Source organism: Dermacentor andersoni, chromosome 10, assembly GCF_023375885.2.
Source record: "Dermacentor andersoni chromosome 10, qqDerAnde1_hic_scaffold, whole genome shotgun sequence".
NCBI classification, from domain to species: domain Eukaryota; kingdom Metazoa; phylum Arthropoda; class Arachnida; order Ixodida; family Ixodidae; genus Dermacentor; species Dermacentor andersoni.
In genome coordinates this window covers 56,158,190-56,174,713 of record NC_092823.1, presented here as the reverse complement: position 1 = coordinate 56,174,713, position 16,524 = coordinate 56,158,190, and the positions used below count along the sequence as shown (strand labels likewise).

General features: G+C 44.2%; 1 protein-coding gene across 1 annotated transcript in view; it reads right to left on the bottom strand.

The window, feature by feature from the left end:
• Window positions 1–397: 397 nt before the first annotated feature.
• Window positions 398–16,524, bottom strand: part of LOC126543783 (zinc finger RNA-binding protein-like) — a 28,618-nt gene continuing 12,491 nt past the window's right edge. Inside the window, exon 3 of the mRNA XM_050190910.3 lies at window positions 398–1,281. Coding sequence (XP_050046867.1) covers window positions 865–1,281 — 417 coding nt within the window. The 3' untranslated portion in view covers window positions 398–864. The remainder of the gene's footprint in view (window positions 1,282–16,524) is intronic.

Sequence of the window (16,524 nt, the reverse complement as noted above, 5' to 3'; positions counted from 1 at the left end):
TTGCAGAATGCTTGCCCAGAGAGTAGAAACGCAGTTGAGGATGGCAGAAAATTAGGTCGTGTCACGAACGTGGAAAATTTTCAGGCACAGGATGTAGTCGTCTGACATAAAACAGAAGTAATTGGTATCATTGAGAGATGTCTTCATCATGCAGTGGACATAATAAGCTAACGATGATGACGAATACTTGCATGCTTTAGCCTCATCCCATAATCGTCTACACTTCAGATAACGAATAATCCCGAAGCCAATAGCTGTAGCTAATCAGCACGGCCCAAACATCTACTATGCAGCAAAAGCTTGTATACCCATAGAAGCATAGAAGGTGGTGCCAAGCTGCACCAGCCATTCTTCACAATGCTAGCTCCACCAGCCAGAGATAAGCAAACACCACAAAGACTTTTCAGCCACTCAGATGTATTTCACTGCAATACCAATGGAGTAGGCCATGGACATGGTTAGACACACACACACACACGCAGGACAGTCAAGATGTCACAAAGAAGCCTGGTGATTTTTCCAGGCATGATAATGTCGCATCCTTATGCTTTGTGTCCTTCCCGCAGTTATCACCTTGCCTAGGTGAACATTACAAAGCACATCCATTGAAGCCATCACTTACGGCTGCAGGTTAAACCTAACACAAGGATCACCTCACACGTGCTGAAATCGTGCACGCTAGGCTGGAAAAAAGAATGCAGTGAGTTCACTGAAGCTAAGGTAACAAGTGATTTTTATGGGTTTTCAGGTGCCAACATGTCACACTCATTGGGAGGCAATTTGGGTCATCAATCTGTCCAATTAGCAGCAATGCCCGAACCACCACCTGGACTGAACCGATCTTCAGTGTCGTGCGGAGAGACTTCACTGGCCTCCGTACGCACCGTAGCCATCATTAGGGCCTCCGTGCTCATTATACTCGTACGAGCCTCCGTACTCGTTATACCCGCCATTAGGACCTCCGGTCACTTCGCTTTCCTGGTAGTCGGATGTTTTCTGCCTTTTCAGGATCGGCTCTTCGCGTTCGTCCTTATACCCTTGCTGTGCCACGGCCCACTGCTTGTTCTTCCGGTGTGCGTCTGTCTCCAGGTGTAGCACCTTGTACTCCATACTCTTGAAAAGCACGATGCCGCAGAACTCGCAGGACAGGTCTTCCGCCGTGGACGGCGCTTGAGTTGGAGTGACGACTGATGACGTGGCCATCGCAGAGCCAGCGTAGGACTCCTCGGTCGACTGCTGGATGGTGCCTTGACTTTTCAACGCACGTTGATGCCTTTTTCCCTGCAAGGCAGAAGTGGAAAAGGTGAAGGTTACTTTTCAGTAACGCAGTTATGGCAAAGCTTTAAGTATTTGTTAACAAGAGCTTCAAGATAGTAACATATTTAAACGGAGTACTATATTGAAGAAGCAGGCTTTCAATATCTGAGAGTACTGAATACTTCCCAGTTTCAAAAAAAAAGCGAGAACACATAACTAACGATGCAAACATGGTAAGATTATCCAGTCTCCACGAAAGACAATAATACTGACCTAAATTAAGATAAACCTGCAGCTAGCCTGAGGAGGGCATATCCTTGATTAGAAGAGTGCAAAAATATTATGCGAATAAGCTGACTGCTGCACACATTACCTCAGAAACCAGTGCCCCTGCAAAGCATTAATGTTTCCTGAAACTGTAGTTTAGAACAGTGGCTGCAGGAATGACCAAGCAGCATATTTACATTATTCTACTTCACACGTTTTTTTGATAGGAAGTATGTTCAAATTTGCATGCACGTTACAATAACTCATTCTTATCAAAATCAAAAACGAAACCGATTTGTACCAAAAATAAAAAGCTCAATACATGGTAGCTAGCCTCACTGCCATCGAATGGGCGCTGTTCGTTTATGCCTTGGTTTACAATTGCCATTTTCCAGTTTGCTGTACGCCTGTTGCAATGCTTCTGCTCGACCACCTTTTGACGAGGTAGTCCAGTAGCAGGATAAAAAAAATGTTGTTTGTTTGCCTTTGTACGGTGCATAAAATCATTTCAACATGATACGCATCAACTAAGGTTTCGTTACTTGATGTGTGCAGTAGAATCAGCACCAAGCTGTTCTTTTGGAAATTTGGGCTGTATATAACTGCGTGTTACAATCGGGGGTGCGGTAGAATCACGCAAATATGGTATACACCGAGATCTCGTTATAGCGTAATAGTCTATAATGAGATAATGGATATAATAAAAGAACCTTAATTCCCCTTGAAAGTCATCACAGAAACCCATGTGCTTAAAGTTTCGTTTTAACAAAACAAGTTTTATACTGATTAAGGGGTACAACGAAAAATTTACGTCCCAAAATGACAACCGCCCGCTTTGCACACAACATACCAATTTGTTAAAATGCGCCACGCATTGCGGGCCTTTGAATGTGGCAGTTTAAATCTGCCGCGGCTGCCCTGCATTGGCGATGCCCCAAGCCAAGCAAAGCTGACCAAGCCTAACTTCTGTTAGCATGCTATGTGCACTTGTTTGCTTTTTTTTTCGTAAGCGGGTGTAGGTCAGTCAGTCACTTTTGTTTTTATGTTGTGTTGCCGGTTACACGAAAGGAAAATGAATGACGGCCACAGCACCTGAAAATGAAAACAAAGTTATCACTCTGGATGAGAAGGCAGCTTTAATTAGAACTGTTGCATCCGGGACGAAGAAAACGCAAGTGGCCAAGGACTTCAGCATTGCGCCAAGCACACTTTCTGCAATTCTCAGTAGCAAGGAAGTCATCACTGGCGCTGTTGGACGCGGCATAAAAGGTATGCGGAAGAAGCTGCGGTCTCCTGCCTTTGAAGCAGTGGAAGGGGCACTGTTCAAGTGGTTTCTGGATGCAAGGGCTGCTAATTTGCCCGTGAGTGAGGCACTACTCCAGAGAAAAGCAAGAGACTTCGATTGCATTATTAGCTGTGACAGCTTTGTCGCAAGAGATGGCTGGCTACAGCGATTTCGTTGCGATATCGTTGGCAGGGCCATCACTGGAGAATCCCAGTCCGTAGACAAAGAGACAGCAACGTCCTGGGTGAATGCCAACGTTGGATCCCTCCTACAGAAGTATGAAAAGAAAGATATGTTCAATGCTGATGAGAGAGCTCTCTTCTACCAAATGTTGCTGCAAAGGACTCTATCATTAAAAGGAAAGCTCTGTCGCGGCGGGAAACACAGCAAGGTACGCGTCACTGTGCTCCTTTGTACGAACATGGATAGGTCGGAGAAGCTTCTACCTTTGGCGATAGATAAAAGTATGCCGCCGCAATGCTTTAAAGCAAAGAGGAAACTTCAACTGCAGTGCATATCTAATAGGATGACAAGAGAAGTTTTCGCTGGATGGCTGCATGACTGGGACAAAAAGTTAGAGGCAGAAACCTAAGAAACCAGTAGCCACACCTGATGATACCGCCGCATCAGAAGAAGCTGTACTAGCATCATGGAAGGTACTCAGTTACAACAGTGTCATAAGGTGAAACCTCCTGTGATTACGCAAGCGGGGCTGGCGACAATGTGGCAACGATGATGAGTGTCGAGGAAGACGATACTTCGCCGTGTGCAAACATGCCGACATCCTCCCAAGTGCTGGATGCGGTGGACCTGCTGCACCGCTACTTCAGCGGGCACAAAGGCAGCGAACATGGTCTCGAGATAGCAGCTGCTGCTGCGGAGGCTATCCTTCGGTTGAGGAAGATGCAGCAGCAAAAGGTCCCAGACTTTTTCCCGCCATCTACTTGAAAGGCTACGTGGCTAACGTCAAGCACAATAAAATCAGTTCCCAGCTGCGATGGGAGCTAATACCTCCGCAATGACTTACTTGTAGTGAATACACTCTCAGATACAATAATTAGCCGTATAATAATTAATCAGTGGCTATAACAAACTAATAGTTATAATGAAAAACATTCACCGCCCATTCAACTTCTTTACAAAGAGATTTAAGTTATGTCACTTTATCTGGCCTAACAGTGAACAAATGAAGTAACCTCGCACAAAGATCATTATTTATTGCTTTATTTATTCGTTTGTTTCTTAAATTATTTACTTCCTTGTTCATTTAGTTATTTATTTGCAATATGCCCAAGGCACACAACATTATATATGAGAGGGGGGAAACAAACTTATTAGCAAGGACCTAAAAGTCAAAAGAACTTGAAGACGTCATTTAAGTGTGCATTTTCATACTTAGGAAGAACGAAACGCAGCCATGCCTGACAGGGCCCTCCCACCCGGGACAACAGCTGCGCAGAGGCTGTGGCAGCAGAACATACATTTTAATCTAGTGCACTTGAACAAAATATACGCTATGAAGAGAAAACTGCAGGAATGCATCCTCACGTAAAAACAGGCTAATACACAATATGAAAAGAACACTGCACATATGCATCATTACATATAAACAAAAACACTAACCACCAGAGTTTACTAAAATAAAGATGGTTCTCCAGGATATTTAGGCGTAAGAAATTAAGCAAGTAATCTACTTAGGGCCAAACAATGAAATGTTCCTTACCTCAGTAAGGAAGACTTCATTGCGGTGAGGCCACTTTATGTCACTCTGAAAGCTTCCTTACTGAGGGAGCCTCGGTAAAGGCTTCCTTGATGCTTCCTCAGCGTAAGGAAGCTCCAAAGCTACCTTCATGCGTCCTCATGCCGCTCCTGGCCCTGAACGAGTGCTTCACCTCACTGCTTAGCTACGTGACGCTTACTTGCGCATGCGCGCTGTCGCCCACCTACGCAGAAGTGCGAGCACGGTACGTCTTGCCAGGCATCTTCGTTTCAGTTACGCGTGTGGTATGATAGCGCTGCTAGGTGTTGCTAGGCATTGCACGACGCCGGTGTGCCAGCGTTGCTGGAGCACATCAAGTTTTGCATGGTGATGTGCTACTTTTTTGCGTTTAGTAAACAAAACTAGAAGAAAGCGCCCATGCATCTCTATATTAGCTTTTCAATTTAATAATTGTGCTACGATACATTTCTTTATTGAATAATGGTGTTAGTGTAAAGCTTTTAAGCGGTAATCTCGAACCCAGGCATGCGGCAACTGCTCCTTATGTGAGGACGGCCGAAGGGAGCTTTCAGAGTACACTTGCTTCCTCCATCGGTCCTTCGCTGTAAGGAGGCCTCACGTAAGGTTAGGAAGCGCTCGAAGGAAAGGAACGTTTCATTGTTTGGGCCTTATTTCCCACTTCATTATAGTTCAGGTTTATGGTTTCTAGTAATTCTTTGCCATATCTTTGTTCTTATTCAGGAAACTTATGATCTAGTAATGTGCGCTTGTGACCTATAATTTGTCCTAGCTTTGTTACACCTGAAAGTAAAACGTCTAAGCATGTATAGTAATTGCTCAAGGTTCTGGAATGTTAGCAGAAAGGCAGGATCACTATTAAGTAAACAATGAGTAACTACAATACTACACTACTAATGGCTTGAATAGCCATTTCCCACGAAACAACTAGTGAATGTGTTTGGGTTATGCAGCTTCAGACTAATACATAATAATTAGGTATGCCAGGAAAAGAGTGAAATAGAGGAATGAACGCTTAAGAAAATGCAGAAATAACATGAAAACGTTCATATAACATGAAGATTTTTTTCCAATTATTAGTGTCCCAAATTTCCACCTCATACTAAATGCGGACCACAACAAAAATTTCTGCAAAAGGTCGGGCTCGAAGTTTTTGGTTTTGTTATTACTGCATGGCTACCATCATCCTCATCGACCTCTAGTGTACAGAAGGCGTCATCTAGAGACAGTTTGGGCTTGGCAGCCGTAACGTGCTGACACAGCAAGATTTCAAGAAGGGCGGCATTTCAAACCCGCTTGAAGGCACAGAAGATGGCTATCTCAGGGAAGAGTCTTCAGGCAAGGAACTGTCTGAAAACAGCTCAACCGAGGATGACAATAATGGAAGCACACGGTCCGAGGTAAATAAATGTTTTTGCTCAATTTGCCTCACTCATATTATACGCATTTCTTTACAGTACATACCAAACACTAAAGAACAAGATTAGCACAACCTCAAAGCACAAAATAAAGATGCACACAGATACATAATACGTCATGCAAAACAAAACAATAAACTGCATATGGCCAAAATGCAAATGCACAGGGCCAAGAAACACAAGCCTGTAGACACGCACATAAGAGTAATGGCGCATTTCAAACACAAGAGCGAGAATAAAAAGATATTGACACATGCAAATAAATGCATAAATTAAAGGATTAAATTGCTCAGCAGATCACAGAAATTGTCAGGGTTGCTTACACTAGCTATAGTGACAAGTAGGTGGTTTGTATCACTCTGTGTGCTAGGGAGAAAAGAACAAGTATTTGGCAATGTTTCGACAAGTAATGTGCACTTTGTAACGGTGATCATGACGAAGTGATATTGGTACACTGCTCAGCACAACAATGAGCAAGAGGAGCAGGAGTTTGGGGCTGAGGACGACGACGCTGCAGTAACTGGCCCGCTTTGAAACAATATAACAATATATTGCACTATTCTAACGAGCACTTTTTTTTAATAACAGGTGCGTTCAAATTTGCATACACATTACAGCCCTAACTAATTCTACTCAAAACCAAAATTAAACCAATTCTTACCAAAAAAATAAAGTTTGACACAAGGTACCTAGCCACACTGGCATCGAACAGCTCATCTGAAGAAAGTGACACTCGAAGACATTGTAAAGGTCAGTCTATGGTGCGTGGGATGCCCTGCAGTAGACGATGGTAGCATGAGGCTCCAGAAGTGTAGCACTTCTGAAGCATTAAATGGAACTGAAGATTACTTTCTGTGATCGGTAGACAGCGAAACTGTCGCCAAACTTCTAAAGCCAGCCACTAGCTCATAAGATTCAGCTGTGTGCGTGTGTGTGCCTTTGCATGTTCGATAACATCATTTCAACAGGGTGCGTATCAATTCAGGTTTCGTTAGTTGATGTGCGCAGTAGTCTGCACCAAGTTATTTTGGGGGGCATTTGGGTGGTAATATAGCTGCATGTGACAATATGTGGCACGGTGGAATCGTGCAAATACAGTAAAAGAAGCTGAATGAATTTAGCAAGTTTTGAAAGCATGATTATGGTGATAGATCTTTAGAACATGACACATGCAAGACTGCTTTCTATGAGCAACAAGAGGTGGAAAATTAACCATTTAACACCGAAATTATGAAAAGCAGGGCATAAAATATAGTTGCAGGCGACTTTACTGAACCCATGTACTGGACTGCCACCGATATTTTGTGTGAAGATGTAATTTTCTATGCGAATTCACGACATCCGGCACTTAGGTAAAAAAAAAATTTGTTATACATCACAAGATAAAGATGCTATTCTGAGGCAGTTCCTGGATTAACTTGTGCAAAACTGTTTATTTTACACTTAAGATGACCACATACTTAACAAATGGGCCACAAGTCCTTGTCTGGTAACCTATGGCTGTTGGAAATACTGCAACAATTCACACTTTTGCTCAGATAGAGGTGCACACTGCACTTTGCGCACATAAAGAACTGCCTGTCCCTTGCCCCCTGCTCACTTGCACGGCTGGCGTGTGCTGTCGACGACTGGCAAGTGCCCGGTGCTGTCAGTGCCAAAACAGGCTACAGGGAGGTGGCATAGCCAATGAAGGGGGGAGGTGTGCCAATAGGGACGTGCTCTCCACATCCCTTCCAACTGCCTACCTCAGGAATTTACGTGAAACAGGGACACCTGGCACTAAATGATATCATAACAAGCCAACAAACAATGACGACAAGGACAACATAGGGGAAATTAGTTGTGCTTAATAAATAAAATAAAGAAACGACAAATTAATGGAAATGAAAGTGGATGAGAAAACAACTTGCCAGAGGTGGGGAACGATACCCAAGAAAGTGGATGGGGAAACAGCACCACGGTAGCTCAACTGGTAGAGCATCGCACGCGAAATGCGAAGGTTGTGGGATCGTTCCCCACCTGCGGCAAGTTGTTTTTTCATCCACTTTCATTTCCATTAATTTATCGTTTCTTTATTTCATTTATTAAGAACAAGTAATTTCCCCTACGTTGTCCTTGGTGTGAGTGTTTCCTAGCTTCTTGTGATATGATTAATAAAAATCAGCCCCTCGGTTGGTTACGGCTGCTTTAGGTAACATAAATTGAATAAGAAAGTGTGAAATAAGTGTGTGAAATTTTAATTGAATCAACAAATATTGCCATGAAACTACACGTGTAAGGAACCACCAAAATGGCTACTATAAACTACCACCTATTTTACCTCTACTACACCACCAACCGAACGCCAAAAGACGTGTTCGTTCATTCAACGCATGTCGAGAGCACCCATCGACACCATGACGTTAAAAATGACGTAGGCCGGAACTATTAGATGGCACTGCTTATTTTCCGGTTTTGCTAAAACCGCCGATCAGAGTGTGCCGTTGGCGGAGGCGTGGCTAAGGCGATAGTTTCGCGGAAAGCAACATTTCAGAATACGGGCCCTGTGTTACCATTTTGCCATCAGCATTTCAAAATGGCCGCCTCGTACGTGCTTCGAGCCTAGCTGCCATAGCTTCCTCCATGTGCTGTAGTACTTGTGCTTGGGACCGTCTGTCTTCCCATTTTCTGTGTTTGCTCTATCAACATGGAAGTGCCAAATGCGAAGACACACCGAGTATTCATCAAGATGCTGCAATTACAAAGAAAGTGATGTGACTGGTGGGAATCGGGCCGCATCAGAGGCGTTCGGAGTTCCCGAAACTTGCATGCGGGACTGGCGCAAACAGGTGAGGTTCTACTTCAGCGTAGGCACGGCCGCAAGGCCCCTACATTGAAAGCTATCTACAACAGAGACAGTCTATGCATCTAGACACACAGTGCTGTGTTCTCGTAGCTTAGTTCATGTTGAAGCGAGAGGCCACACAAAGCTCTGTTCCTGCAACCAGTTTCTCACTCCAGCGTTCTGATAAAAAGTTTTCGCAGTCGTTGAGTGAGACGTGTTCATGTTTGCTTGTGCGCACGTGACACCATGCTTGTTAATTTAGTTAGTAAGCGAATGTCTAAAAGTTTATCGGCCAATAAAACCAGTATCCTTACTTTTAGCACAGCTGTCTACTAATTTGCTATCACAATCCATGCTTCGCCTTTCGGGCAAAACTGCAACTTTCTTTATTTATCGCAACTTTAGTCCATCGGGAGTAAATCTGTTTTTCCAAATGAGAGAAAATTGTAGTTCTGTAAGAAATAATTAAGTGCGCGGTACTGTAAAGGACTTTTTTTTTAGGTCACGGCAAATGGGCACGCGTTACAATCTAGTGTTTTTTTTCCCCCTCTTTTGGTCACGAAAAACAGGTGAGCGTTACAATCGAGTAAATGTGGTAGTGTCCATTCCCTGCAGAAAAGCAAAGCAGTTTCCTGGTTTTTATCGCGATGGCAATCATATGGACACTTCAGATGCATTTGCGCCGTCGCCGCCGGCATCACTGTGAGGTTCCACATAAAAGCCAACGGCAATAAAATCGCAGCCGTGCACTGTGTGCTGTATGTGCAAGTGAAAGTACGCGAGAGTGATTAGGCGATTGTGGCTCAATCTCGCACATGCAACAGAGGAAAGCGGGGAGGAAGTGCGCTCTCTTCCGTCACGCGCAAGGCTTCAGGGGGGAGGGGAGGGTGGGGGGGGGGCACGTTCTACTCGGGACGGCACGGGTGGCCGCCCGGCTCGCTGTATCTTGAAAGCCATTGGCGACGGGTACAGAGTCCACACTGCGTTATGTTATGTGGCCATGTTCACGTTGATGCAAGTGGCAGTATGAAGGTCGATTTGCCCGCTGTTGCTGTCGTACTTCCTCACTGCAGCATTTTGACAGTGACTTTCCACAGTCATCGAGTGACATGTGTTCATGTTTGCTTGTGTGCGCGTGAAGCCATGCTTCTTAATTTAGTTAGTATACCTTTAGTATGCCTATGTTTACAAGTTTATACAGCCGATAAAACTACTGTTCTTACTTCATATAGCTGTTTATTAATTTGCTATCGCAATCGATGCTTCGCCTTTCAGGCGAAATTGCGACTTGTTGGACAACATATTGCTACAACCATTAAGTTTTGCAAATGTTGCGAATTCGCTACATACCGTAACAAAAGGGGTAATGCTAAAATTAACTGCATTCTCAAGCTCGAAACACAGCATCATATCTGGGATGTAAACAATAATAAAAAAAAATTTTGGAAGCATGAACTGACTTTTTTTATGTTTGCAAAACCTCCAGAAAAAACTTGCATTGCAGGTATGAGCACATCGTCGATCGCGACTGCAAACAACGGTTCCCAGATTCCTACTATTATTCCTAGATGGCGCCGCATGTCAACATTCAAAAACACTGTTTGTTGTGAATGCATGCCAACCGCCACTTGAGCCAGAAAACATATTTTCAGGGCATAGGCTGTACTTAGTACGTCACAAAATCCCAACCACCTGCATTAAAGGGTTAAACGTGCCCTGCGCCACTCCCCTGAAAGCGTGCTAGGCGGCACCGATAATATCATCATGATGCGGGATTTCATGCACTGGACACAACGTCAATCTGCGGTACTGTGGTGTAAAGATGTAATGTGCAATTACCTTGCCATACCAAGTACTGTGTAAAATGTACAACATTATGTTTTACAGCCATTTTAATTATCGCTTTATCACCATGACAGCAACGTGGAAGGCTTTGTGACCATGGAAATGACACTATCAACAAGCTACACCATCAACAAGCTGGGCAGACTTGGGAACCATGGCACGCCAACTTCTACTATGCAACGCCAATGCACTGCTGCTATTGGGTGCCACAGTTCTACGTCATAGGAGAACAAAATGTGACATCCAGAGGCACAAAAATTGAAGTCAAGGATAACGCTCTTCTGTATGTATTTCGAAGTTTCTGTGGCCAATAACTTCGTCTTATGCGAGTTCACCCATTTGAGAAGTTTCAGCACAGTGTGTCACAAAGTGCATGTACCCCTCGGTGTAACTGCTCCGACGCCAAGAGAATCCGCCACTGCGTGCACAGCTCTGGGGAGCAAATATCCTTGGATCCTGCGAGCCTCAAGACTGGTTCATGTGGTAGCCAGCATGCGACGAGCAAGAGAGATTGAGAGAGAGAGAGAGAGAGAGAGAGGCGGGTGAACCGCAGCGAGTGGGGCAAGTTTGATGAACCGTAGAAGAAAGCGGCATGTGTATAGGAGGTCAGGTGAAGTTGTGGACAGTGGCCTGAATTCTCGTAGCCGGGGCCCACTGACACGGACCCGAGTCCGTTTCTATATTCGGCAGGGTAAACAAACAGAACCAGAGCATGCGGAAATATTTCAAAGTTTTGGGCAGCTTACAAGGTGTCAACAAATATGGACTGCATGCATCAAAAATATTCCACAAGGAAGCAAGTTTGACAATTTCACACGTGGCACAAGTGCAAACAGCTAGGCAGTTCAGAATTTCTCCCAATATGAATCATTATTGCTAAAGAACTATAAAATTATTCACAAAGTGGCCCCATTTACTGACAACCACTGAGCCACAGACGAAATTAAAGAGGGCAGGGATGGAGGAGACTGCCCCTTCTCTCCCAAGATGTGCCCAACATTTCCCCTGAAGAGAAAAACCACTCTAATTTGCCAGTGAGCTGTGAAATATGCTTTTCGCCAACAATGCAACAGTGAAAGTAGACGACGCTTGTTTTCACAGAGGAAAAGCGAGGAGCTGACCGCGCTAATATCGTTTCGTTGTTTGCATGTTGCAGTGATGGGAATGGCCAAGAGTGTAGTGAAGCAGGTTTTGTACCAACAAAACTGATGATTTGAAGCTGATTTTGTAGCAGTCAACAATGATGACTCTTAATTATTGTGGGCCGGACACTATTCCTGCACGTCAGAGATGGTTCCAGAGTACCGGTGCACATCATAGCAAATATTCTCAAAAAGATAATCCATGATGAAAATCTGTGAAAAAGATAATTCGTGAACGGTTGCGCATAGAACCGCTCACGAACAAATTACGACCATCACGTGGCTACGCCGAGTCCACCGTCAACCTGTATGCTCACAAAAGAAAATACTGCGTATCCTTAGCAGTAAAGCAAGCCACTCAAAGGCACAAAAGAACTGACAGCAATACAGTCATGTGGTATGCAGGATGGCCAATCAGACCAATATTATTTCAGGCCTAAGGTCGCCTAGTAGCTAGTAAAATGGCAGGCCCACCAATCCACTTCATTATAAGCGCACACAGATAATGCACGAAGTCCACGCCATCGGTTGAGGAACACCTCTCTCACCAAGGCCACACCAGTGGTACAAAGTGCACATGCAAGACACACCAAAAACGCGAAATGGGCAGTGCCCGCAATACTAGGCCCGACAAAACTTCATCCCAAACTGTGCAACACCCGCGAACATGCGCACGCGAGCATGCACTGGATTAGCTCAGTGACCCTTTCACTTGTTTAACTTCATGAATGGCAGGAGGCAAGAGGGAACTCTTTGCGCAGGGTAGTGGCAACCGCTACCTGGCATTGACTGCAACACCTCTGCCTCTTTGCAGTGGACTCTGAAATTGCATGGCACAGTTGATCTTGGAGCAGTTTCTCTCGTTTGTAGCATGGATGTAGAAACTTTAATGGAGGTTAGTGGATTGGAGCAATTGTAGCAGCATTCTCATCATTCATGCTGGTACAGTACAGTCGAACCCGACTATATCGAACCCGTTTACATCGAATTATTCTATATATCGAACAATTTCTGGTCACGGTATAGTTACAATGAGTATATATAGCAAAAATTACGCTTACATCGAACAAATACTATTTGCAGTCAGGGTTCATGCAGATGGTCCAGCAACACCAGAGAAGTAAATTTCCTTTTAGGCCAGAACCGTGCCGCCAGGCATTTGGTTCCGAAAGTCAGGACAATATCCAAGCCATTTCACATCCAATAAATTTGTCTACCACAGGATGAATACCTCGATGCATCCTGTGGTTCATCCTGTGGATGAGCCAAGGAAGATACAAAGTGAAATCAGCTGCCTCACAAAAGGGTCCCAGCTGTTTTGTGCATAAAAGATTTTCTCGTCTCCTTAGTTTCCTAGTCCGCTAGCACACACACACACAACGCTCGCCCAGTTCACAATGTCAAAAGAAAATCTTTTCAGCCACTTTTCTGCCCACACTTCCATTTCCTATGTCATAAGCCACTTTCTCGAATCCATAACCAGCGGTCATTTTTGAAGTACCACAGCCAGGTCAATCCTACTGCAACTGGAAACAATGGAGTACCAATGCCCAGATGGGCCTGCAGTCTGTTGAACAGAGCCGCTTCTAGTAGGAAAGCGACGGTGTAAATGTATTGGGGGCGTAGAGTACTTGAAGACGCCACTTCGAATTGGCATTGACCATTAGCATTCTCGTTCCATCTGTCTAGGTGCGTTACTTCATTCACACCAACCCATCTGTCACCTGTCTAGAACATTTAGTCCAGCATATCAGCTTTCAATCTGACGCTGGAGATGAAGTCATACATTCCCTTAGTTGCCTTGCATACCGATCCCAGAGACTTGGTGATTGAAGCCTTCTTCAATGAGGCAAACTCCTTTGTTCTTGGGGTGAGACAAGAGTTTGTGACCCATTATCATCTGAGGCAAAGAGAAATAAGCACTTGCAGTGGTCAGACACGGTACAGGCGGTTGAGTTTCTCCAGAAGGTGGAGGCCGTGATGAGTGAGAACAATTAAAAAACGCTTATGGGCATTGCCAAGCATTTTCAGGTGGCTGAGTCCACAGTCAAGCTTCCTGTGCAATCAGACACAACGCTTGAACAATGCGTTTGCTTCCCCCCATAGCACCTACGCGACCCAAGAGTGACTGGTTATGAACTTCTGCAGCACCACCAACCTGAATCTAACATCCTAGTTCCGTAGGTCCAAACTTGTACGACACTACATATGGTGGATGTGCAAGTTTAAAGCAAATAGTCCTGGAGAAGAAGTTACAGGCATCACTGAAGAGAAGAATAAGCCGTCATGCACTGTTAAGAACTCGTTAAAGGATGCCATTATAGAAGCACTGCCCAACACCAACATGCTCTATTTCATTCGAGTATGTAGCTGTTATCAAAGCTGAATCCAGTTAACAATTGATGATAAAATGCAGCAAAAGAAACACTAATAAATATTTCGAACGAACATATAGAATAGTCTGAAACATCATTGCTATTATTAAAGTGGAAAGTTGGGCGAGTTGGTATACATTCACAATGGGAAGAGCGCAAACCAGACGACGATGGAGTGTCCTGTGTCCTTTCACTCCGTCGTCGTCTTGTTCGCGCTGTTCCCATTATGAATCATTGCTATTCCTGAAGTTGTTACTATGTTCTCAAATACTTCGCACACCCAGTATAGACACCAAGCAAGTTGTATAGAACTAACTGGTAGTGGCAGCGTGTGGTCTTGACTGCTGCATAGTATGGCCCTTCTCGTAGAACAAAATGTAGAAATTCCCAAGCAGCAAAAGAACATCTGCGAAAGATCAACCCTAGCGAGAGAGAGAAAAAGCATTGTATTGGCATTCAATGGAGTGGCGACCAGAGGGGACTAGGAAGGCAGATGAACCATGAGCCAGGAACTGAGAGGATGAAGCCGGACCATCACCTCGCTAGAGATGCGGCTCCGGATTTTAGCCATGACAGCCTGTGGCGACAGTAACTAGGACACCTATGACTTCCCACTGCATGAGCTAAGGGCCCTCTTGTTTTCTTGAACTTCACACGAGAAGTGTACTCATCGCGAATAACTAACCTCCCTTTGGAGGCACGCCTCCCAGGAAGTGTCATGCAGAGGATAGCATGACCGTTTATTACTTTGGCACGTTGTTGATTGTACTGAATTCTTTTTTTTTTTTCACTAGAATCATGCTTTATTAAAATGTCATGTTCCCAAAATCACATCTGCATCAGTCGGCTGCTGATACAAGTCTGGTAAGCATTAAATTTCTACTTTGCATAAAGCCGTAATGTTAATTTTACATTGATTTGCTGCTTTGATGTAGGGGGGTGCAAATAATTTTCAAGAGCAAATCGAATACGATTAGAATAGCAGCAGAAACAAAAAAATCTTACCAAATGTTGAATAATTTTCTCATAGTTTTCAAATAATGAACTGCAGTCTTGAGAATCAATATAAAACAATGTTCGCATCTTCAATTTCATTATGTTAGCAAGTTTGTTATTACATCGCGTGCTCTGAAGCACCATCTATTTGAACCACAAAAGGAGCATTAGGAATCCAAAGCACTTATTGTATTTGCACAGGACTCTTCATGAAATGCAAATCATTGTTGTATAGCCAGTAATGTGTGGCTCCCTAAGGGCCTGCTCTGAGTTATGTTTAATGCCTATACTATGCCGGTGTGGATGAAATTTATCGTATCTTTGCTCTAATTTTATGTTTCACTGTGCCCAGTTGACGTGTTGAAATATTCAAACACTATTAGAAAAATATCTGCCTTTAGTAATATCTATTCAATTTGAGCGCTGAATCGAACTCTACCTGATTTGTTACTAATATATGTCGAAGATCCACATACCCTTACTTTGAACCAATAAAAACTGAGTATGAGTCAGATATAGGGGCCTGTTAGAATAAGGTAAATAGTGCCGAATAAAGCAGCAGTGCATTTGGAGATTTTTTTCTGCTTCTTTATTTTGAGGCAACAAATAATTTGGTCAATTTCATCCGTTCCATGAAGGCTGAATTAATCAAGTTGACTTTAATACCACAGACACATAGTCACCTCTGTGAATCTTTCATCTCAAAAGGAGATGCACCCAGTGTCACACATTTGCCCTTACACTAAGGACTTTAATGGTGCTTTGGCAAAGGGAGTATAGTCTTGTTCTTGCAGTGCTTGAGAAGTAACTGAAAAGTTCAGTTTTCTTTGCATCACTGCAATTACAGCCAATCTACGACCTCAGCAGCAAGAGTAAAAAATTAGCAGCCAGGCCACCCTGAAGACGAAAAACAGGAGTAAGCACGAGGTTGCCAGCAGTGCTGTTACTATCACTACGTTAAGCGAGTGCACTTCACTTATAGTACAGTTAAACCTCGAAAAACGAACTTCAATATTGCTACGGAACAGTATCTGCGATGACGCGAAGAGGCGAGCAGTGTGAAGACGACGACGACGACGATTAGAGGCTAGCCCGGGCTGTTGCCTCTTGGCCAAGTGCGGCGTATTTCCTTGTAAATATACTTGTATAAGCTTTTCGTCTGCATCTTCCTACGTAACCTATCTGGTGGAGGTGCGGGGTAATAAGATGCAGGACGGGGAGGAATCGAAGAAGCCGGGTGGGTATCAGGGCGATGGGCCGAGCAGATGGCGGCAACGTTCGCTACGCACCTCGAGCGCCTCTCAGCAGTCCTGGACGTTTTTCGTCGAGCCAGTCTGCAACTCACAGCATCGAAGTGCCAATTCGGCCGTCGCCAGA